The sequence below is a fragment of the Fukomys damarensis genome, unplaced genomic scaffold (genome assembly GCF_012274545.1).
Source record: "Fukomys damarensis isolate Sample0158 unplaced genomic scaffold, DMR_v1.0_HiC HiC_scaffold_16, whole genome shotgun sequence".
Taxonomy (NCBI): domain Eukaryota; kingdom Metazoa; phylum Chordata; class Mammalia; order Rodentia; family Bathyergidae; genus Fukomys; species Fukomys damarensis.
The window spans coordinates 73,708,645-73,716,708 of NW_022900928.1; the positions used below are offsets into that span (position 1 = coordinate 73,708,645).

Sequence of the window (8,064 nt, forward strand, 5' to 3'; positions counted from 1 at the left end):
GATCATAATTAAGTACATTGTCATTCTTAGAGTTGAAGTATAATTCAGAAATTACTATTTTAGACAAATTGTTATTCTCAGAACCCTGTGTTGGAGAGTGGACCATCATGAATTAAGAACCTTACAGACTTAAATAGGGTTCAAACAATAGGGGAAATGGGTTCCTGAATACTTTTTATTCAGGGAGATGAAATTTATGACATAAAAATTTCTATTGAATGCCTGAAGATGATAAGAAAATGAATTAAAACCATTTGGAAAAGGAACAGAGTAGGCCCCGGTAAGGAAATCAGGTATTAAGGTTACTAAGACATGGTCCGAGGATTTAGCTCAGTGGTTCTGCCACCTGCCTGGCAAGCACAAGGACCTGAGTTCTATCCCTGGTACCAAAAAAAAAAAAAAAAAGGTTACTAAGCCATGGAGTATGAATTTGGGGGGAGATTTTAGAAGAAAGGCAAGCTAATAAAATAGGACTCAACTATAAGTAAGGAGTCCAGGTGGATCTGTAAAGCTGGGGGAAGAAAATCTGAACTTTAAAAAAATGGTGTGACATTTTTTGGGAAGACAAGAAAGAGAACCTTCCCTCCTTTCTTGATTGCTGCCATTAGGCAAGGAATTAAACATGGGATTTTTGAGAGGAAAAGAGGAGAAAGGAATGTAAAGATGCAAGAGAAGGTGCCAAATTGCAGAGCAGTGAGAGAAAGGAAAGGGAGACGTCTGCTGATGAATACATACAACACAAAAATTAGTGATGTGTGTGTGCATGCATGTGTGTGTGTGCACGTGCATGTGAGTCCATAAGTGTGTGTGTGGTGCATGAATACTTAATAGTAACACTTCAAAGCTTAACCGGGGCAGGAGATATTCTTGGGCAAGCAGTTGACTAGTGAATAGCTTTCTTCCTTTGTGCTATATTTGGAAATGACAACTTGCTCCACTGGAGTGTGATAATAATTTCAAAAATCTCATGGACCCATACATATCTTCCACACATCCTTCTTGTTCCTACTACTTAGCCACCATCTGACTTGGACCACTATCCCACCTTCCTGTAGACTACACCGTCCCTGTCGTTCCTGTTTCCTCCCAGTTGCTTTGCCCTAAGTGCAGAGCCTCACCTCAGTTCTTTGAAGTGAGAGCAGAGACTTAGCTACACTCTCACTGTAGTCTGTAGAAGGAATAGCAAAGCCTAGAGAAAACTAACAGACAATTTAGGATGAGATATTTGATATGGTTCTTCTCTAATCTTCAAGCGGGGTCACCTCCGTGGGAAATTTATATTCAGCCAGCTCCTTACCTAACAATCTGGATTGACATCAAGTGAGAGGGACAAGTTCTTCTCCCTCCAGATGTAGTCTTAGATTTCTAACACTTACCTGAAGTCTGATCTCAACCACCAAGGAAGAAAAGCACTTCCTTTCTCAGCCTTACCTCAGGGCCTGCTTTCTTTCAGGATGACTATCAGAAGGAAATATCATTCCCTTCATGAAAGTCCTCTCTCAAGCCTCTGAGCTTTATTTTTAATATTTCCACCCTTTCTTCTCCATTCCTGGGAAGTGCTATCCTTAAACTCTGTACCCAGGCTTCTTTTTACCTGCATTCCCATCATTTGTATTTATATTTCTCTCAGCTTTTTTTTCGTGTTACTGGAAAAGAATAATTTATTTGTGGTATTTTCTATTGCACACACATAAATAATATATCCCAGTGAGAAATTGATTTGTGGTATTATTGAGAATTTTTTTTCTCATTGAGTTTATTGGTACATTTTAGGTATACAGTACAGTTACATTCATCATTGGGATCTTGTACCTTTACATAACAGGTCTTGGTTCGCATTTTTTCCCCTTACCCCTTCCCTCCCTTCACCCCCTCCTCCCTTATTTACAAATACTTTATTTCCATTTTCTCATATATTTTTTTTCTTTTTCCTTATCTCCTTTCCCCTACCCTTCCCACTTCCCCTACACCTTTAGCCCTTTTCTTCCTATTTCACATTCTCTCTGCTTTAATGGTCCCTTCACATAGATCACTGAATCCTGCTCTGATTTATCCTTGTGTCCTGTGATGGTATGTGGCAGAAAACCACATAAAACGTGGCATCAGAAAATCTCAAGAGTCAGGAATGGAATGAATCAGGTCCAGGAATTTTCTAGCCAGTCTCTCTTCCCCCAATTTGTCAAGAAGAGAGATTACACAGTCATTGGTTTATCTAGGAGCAGGGTATGTTTTACAAGGATTTCAACAGTGTTCCCACCCGTATCTCTTGCTGAGGAAGCCCAGCCTTGAAGGTATATAAATAGGTATTCCTGAAGCTTCCTGCCCTAACCGGGTCCTCTCTCCTTCCAATATGGATAAGTCTTTCCTGCTAGGACCCCTCATCCTGTTCTGCTGCTTCAGAGGTAAGTTCCTAGGGTCAAGAGTTTGGAACATGTGTCCAAGATACAGGAATGAATCACAGCACCCATGACAGAGGTCCTGTATGGTAACACAAGCATGATGGGCTGTCACTCTATGCCTTGCCTTCTACCTACAATATACCAAGTCTCTGAGACCTTAAATGAAGTAAATGATCCTCCTTTTAGAGGAAGAAAAAGGTGGATTACAGAACAATTGGGAGGGTTTTCATAAAGGCTGTGATATGAGATTCAGAAAATGAGGTCTTTAGAGAGTATATCGTTTTGTTTTGTTTTGTTTTTTTCTCCCAACAGTACCATCTGGGTCACTTGAAGAAAGACAAGCTGGGTGAGTAGAAATGGATGAGAGGAAAGTGGGAGGAGGAGAGAAGGAGAAGGGCAAGGTGGGCATTGGGAGATTAGAGGCAGCCAGAAATAGATCTTGAGCTTCAAAACTCAGAGAAACCTCTTCCAGCCGATGGAGCTGGCCTAGGGGCTGATTTTAGAGTTGAAAAAATAACATTAGGAGCACCTGACCAGGCTAATGGTAAGAAACATAAAATCCAAGAAAATAGGAATAGGGAGAAGTGAATATCTAAATCTAAAGTGTAGCACCTTTGTGAATTTCAGATGTTTGTCCTGACTGTCAGGTAAAAATACCCGTAGGATCCATTGGGGAAAAAAGAGAACAGGGCACAAAACAAACAAACAAGCAAACAAACAAAATGCTCATTGGTCCTTTTCCTTCTGGTCTGTGCTGCATGCTGTAGGGTTGGGTAGGGAAATGTGAGAAGTCGGAAAAGGTGAAGAAAACTGGAAAGAGAGGAGTTACAAGATGCCACAAATGGCTAAGCTCTGAAGAAACAGAAAGTGCTGAGCATGGCTCTAGTGAAGAGAATAAAATGGGTACTAAGGAGAGAGATTTCAAGGGCCCCACTATGGGGTAAACTTGGGCAAAACTGTGGATTTATTTCTCCTTGCCAGCACAGGCCATGAAATAGCTTTTAATGAAGATAATGCTGGTAAGTATGAAAAGGACCTAATCTGATCCTTTGATTCCTGATAATGATTTTTTTCCCACACTCCTCCTCCTTTCATTCTTTCCACTTCTATTTTTCAAGCTAAACTCCTCAGACTATAAACTGCAGTCACTTTCCCGGCTCAGCCTGTTTTATAGAGGCAGATGTGCACGCTGCATGCGGCTCTGGAAAAGGCTTTGGGTTTTAATCAGACTTCAAACATGAAAAGGGGAAATGAGTTCTTTCATGTTGATGTTATCTTCTCTCAGTTCTCTTTTTCCCTTCTCTGGTCAAGGTAAGAAAATTGTTCAATGTAGGATGTGCCATCTACAATTCCCTGGAGAAAAGTGTTCTAGAGGAAGAGGGAGATGCATGGCAACATCAGAAGAGGCCTGCACAGTTGGGCAGATTTTCCAAAGTAAGGTGTGAGCCGGGGAAAGTAAGGTGGGCAGAGGAAGCAGAAAGCACATATGGGGCACTGTGATAAGGGAGGATCTCACTCTACTATTGTTCAAGGGTAACTGATATCTTTATCTCACTCATATCATATATCATAATGCAAAGAAGATGAAGGTGTTACCAGGGGTGAGATATGTAACTAAGGCAGCAATTTTCTGAGAAGCCCAGAGAAAACAGAGGAGATTTAACTGAGGTGCAGGAAGAGGTACACTATGTGCTCACTGACAGTAGCTAGTTGCTGGACCGAAGGAGGAAGTTTTTGTCTTTGTGCCTGCCTCGACTTTCATGTGGATGGTGCCAAACTGTGGAATGGAGGGGGCCAGTGTTAGCAAGAGACTGGGTATGTAGCCCTTGATAAGTAAGACTGGACCTCATAATCTCTCTAGTTTCCCACCCTCTGTTCTGTATAATTCCTTGGCATTTCTGTGAAGATTCCCAATAGGAACCCCAGGCAATCTCTGAATTGCTGCTCCCTCATTATTCTTTTGCGGGAAATTCCCCAACCTTGTAACATCTTCCACTACTGCACATTTGAGGAACAGATCCATGAACTTCACAAGGTCATTCTCAGATTCTTGTGTAAGCTGGAGAGAAAGTTATTTGCAGAACCCTCAGGGCCAGGCTTGCTGATCTGTTTCTCCTCTCTTCTCCAGAGGATGGTAACCCTTGGCTAACTTTCATGGGCTGCTTAAAGAACTGTGCTAATGTGGAAAACATAAGTTGGAGCTCCTATCTGGTGAACTTCAGATGCTGCCGAGGCTATGACCTGTGCAATGAAAACCTTTAGAAGTCGCTAGTCCTTCTGCAGCTCTAACAGCTGACATTGTTATGTCAGCCTCTCCACAATGATTTCCTTAAAAAGCCACCCTGCAGAGCACTGCAAACACATGCCTCACCTTCTGCTTGTGAAAGAATAAGCTCCTCTTTTCCTAGAGTGTCTGTCCTGCCCCCAAAATGAATGACTGAATAAATGAATAAATAAATAAATATTGACAACAAATTCAATATACCTTGTATGTGGTTAGAAAACTTAGTACTTTCAACAACAAAGGAAGAAAATAATACTTAAATTTCAAAAAACAATTCCTTCCTCTCTTTTTTTCTTTTCTGCTTCCTTTTGTGGCAGGATAGTTTAATATTCTCTCTCTCTCTCTCTCTCTCTCTCTCTCTCTCTCTCTCTCTCTCTCTCTCCCTCCTTCTCCTCTCTTATCTGACTCAAATAAAAGGATATGACACTATCCTCATAGGGAAAGATGGGGCAAAGTGAAAAGAAATTGTTGAGTGTTCTTGGATTTTTGTTCATGCATGCAATTCTCAGACTGGAGAGGAAGTTAGGACATAGAAAAGAAGCTGTACCACAGACACAAAGAAAGAAATATTTTTCTACATTTTTAAATGAGATACTCTTTGGGGCAGCAAACTGAAGATGCAGAAGGAGAGGAGGGATTAATTGGATTCTAGTGCTTGCAGTTTTCTTGCCTGGAAAACTTGCAAGGAAGCATCAATCCCTAGACAGAGAATAGATGCAGGATACTTCCAAGGAGGTGGTACCACAAGCAGCAACACAAACATTTCCCCTGTGAAGCACAGCATGGAGGAGGCCATTTAGGCCTGGCCTTATCAGCAGTGCTTATAGAAAAACCATCCTATGAGTAAATGGCTCTCCTTCACAACCTCTACCTCATATGCACATGTGTTTCCATGAAGAGCAAATTCTAGCACTCTAAGGAAAAACAGGTCAGAATCAACATGACCACAAGGATACAAGAATTGAGGCTGGGTCAGATGCATGGCAGTCCCCAAAGTGAGCAGGCTGGTGCTGGATACCCAAAGTCCCCCCACCACTAAGACAAAACAATAGTGTTAGAACACTATTCCATGAAGCAAGTAGGCCCATACTAGATGCAGTGCCTCCCAGATGAACAAGCAGCCCTGAGCTGGATGTGCAGTGCAAGGGTATGACCAGCCACCAACTCCAAGTGGACTGTACATTTTGTTTTCCCTTGGCACAACGCAACAGAGGTGAGGACTAACCAACTGACTTGATCCTAGATGAGGGAAGTGCCCGAAAGAGAAGGGAGCAACCAACCCTGTGATTGTCAACATTACGTCCACCAATACCATTAAACACCTGCCCTATGGCCTACATCCATCAAAGACCAGAGGGCTGATTGTGTTTCCTGCCTACCAAAGAAAGGTGCATGAACATGCCTTGGCTTAGACAATAAGCATGATTTGGGGTGAATGGGTAGAGGAGCTTCTAGTGCAGAGAGAATGCCTCAAAATCCCATGGACCCTAAAGTGAGTCAGAGAAAATCATGTCTGGCTGAATTTCATGACTGTAGATCTTGGAAAAAAACAACTCATTCAAAAACATAATAATATTTTTCTTTAACTGACTCTTTTTTTATTTCTGTATTTCCTTCATCAGTTTTTTGGGGACTGAGGGGTTTTCTTCCTCCCTTTCTTTTAGTTTCTTTTCACTTTTCCCTTTTCAACATTTTTACTTTTCTTGTGATCTTTCTTTTATTTTGTGCATTTTGCTATTTATCTTTTTTCTTTTATTTATTCTTTCCTGTGAGTGTTATAACACTATTGATTTCCTTTAACTCCTCAATAGGACAACTCTCTCCCTTTTCTTTCCTTACTCTCATATTTCACTGATTGATTTTTCAAATTTTGCTCTTTTCATTCTCCTGTTCTCTAGCCCTTCTACCTTCACTCATATAACTACTAAGCTTTATGAATCTCTAAAAACTAGTTAACTTTATGCTATTACTGTCAAGTACTGTTCTATTTTTAGTAGAGGTAAAGTTGTTTCACTTAGGAGATATTTACCATAGGTCAATAGTAGGTTAATATTTGATTTGTCTTAGTGTTCATATTCTAATTATACATCTTTTTTCTATGGCTAGGGTGATACATTAATGGTCCTTAAGGTTTGTCAATATTCATTTTTATTTGATGCTATAACTTATGCTGATTTTATTACTATAGCCAAGGTGACATAGATTTTGCTATTGAATTTTATGAATGCCAATATCTGGATTGCCTTGGGATAATCAATAGTACTGTAGCCTATTCCTGGAGAACCAGGTTCTGGGAAAAATATACTACAACCTCACATCCCAAGTAAATTGAGGTGATTGGATCCTGGGACAGAGGTAAAAGCTAATAGTTAGCTACACTACAGAAATGTAGACATCAACTAAAGAGGTTTCCATAGTAGAAACAAAACTTTTCAATACAATCAACCCACAAGCCTCAACACAAGAAAACAAACAAATAAACAAAATAAAAACATGAAAAGACCTGCCAACAGAATGCCTCCAAAAACTCCTAACTCCCTCAAAGCTGAACTATAAGGAAATGAAGGGGGAACCAAAAGCCACACACACAAATTATTTGAATTATTTGAAATGATATCATGGAAGATAATAAAAAGATCAATAAGATATTTGTCAAACTCACATAAAGCAAAAGTAAAGAGATACAGATCAAATAAAATAATACATAATTCTACAGAAGACATTGATAAAAACTAGCAAAGCTAAACAAAATGATACAAAATATGCATGACTAGCATAGAAAAGGATTAGGAATCATAATAGGTTCTAAATAAAAATTCAGAAGAGATTAAAATTTTTATTAAAAGTATGAGCAGCAGAAGGGACCAATGTGAGGCCAGTGTCAGAACTAGAAGACAGAGCTATTGTTGCTGACCAACTAATGAGAAATACCTTAAAAGGAAGAAGAGAACATTAAAAATGGATCCAACAGATCCTAGATGATGCAAAGAAAGACAATGCAAGATTAACTGGAATTAGTGAAAAATTAAAAGACAATATATAGCATTAAAAAACTTGTTTACATAAATAAAAGTGAAAACTTTCCAAACAAGGGCAAAGATTTTAACATATACATGAGTGAGGTATATAGAACCTCAAATAGCCATGATCAGAAAAGAACCTTACCATGACTGAGCATAGTTGAAATTCTAAAAATCCAACAAAAGAACAGTTTTAGGCAGAAAAAATGCAACAGATCACTTTCAGGAAAATCCATTCAAATTACAGCAGAATTCTCAATACAAACCTTATAGGCCATGAGATTGTGGAGTAAAGAGTTTCTAACCCTTAAAGAAAGCAATTTCCAACCCAGACTGATACATTCTGCAAAACTATTTTTCA

General features: G+C 39.6%; 1 protein-coding gene across 1 annotated transcript; it reads left to right on the forward strand.

Annotated features, from left to right (window-relative positions):
* The first annotated feature begins 2,350 nt into the window (after window positions 1-2,350).
* On the forward strand, window positions 2,351-4,817 carry Pate1 (prostate and testis expressed 1). The gene is made up of 5 exons (XM_010628730.1): window positions 2,351-2,402; window positions 2,712-2,745; window positions 3,381-3,418; window positions 3,711-3,833; window positions 4,528-4,817. The coding sequence occupies exons 1-5, from the start codon at window positions 2,351-2,353 to the stop codon at window positions 4,659-4,661; spliced, it is 381 nt and encodes a 126-aa protein (XP_010627032.1). The 3' UTR covers window positions 4,662-4,817.
* Window positions 4,818-8,064: the final 3,247 nt, after the last annotated feature.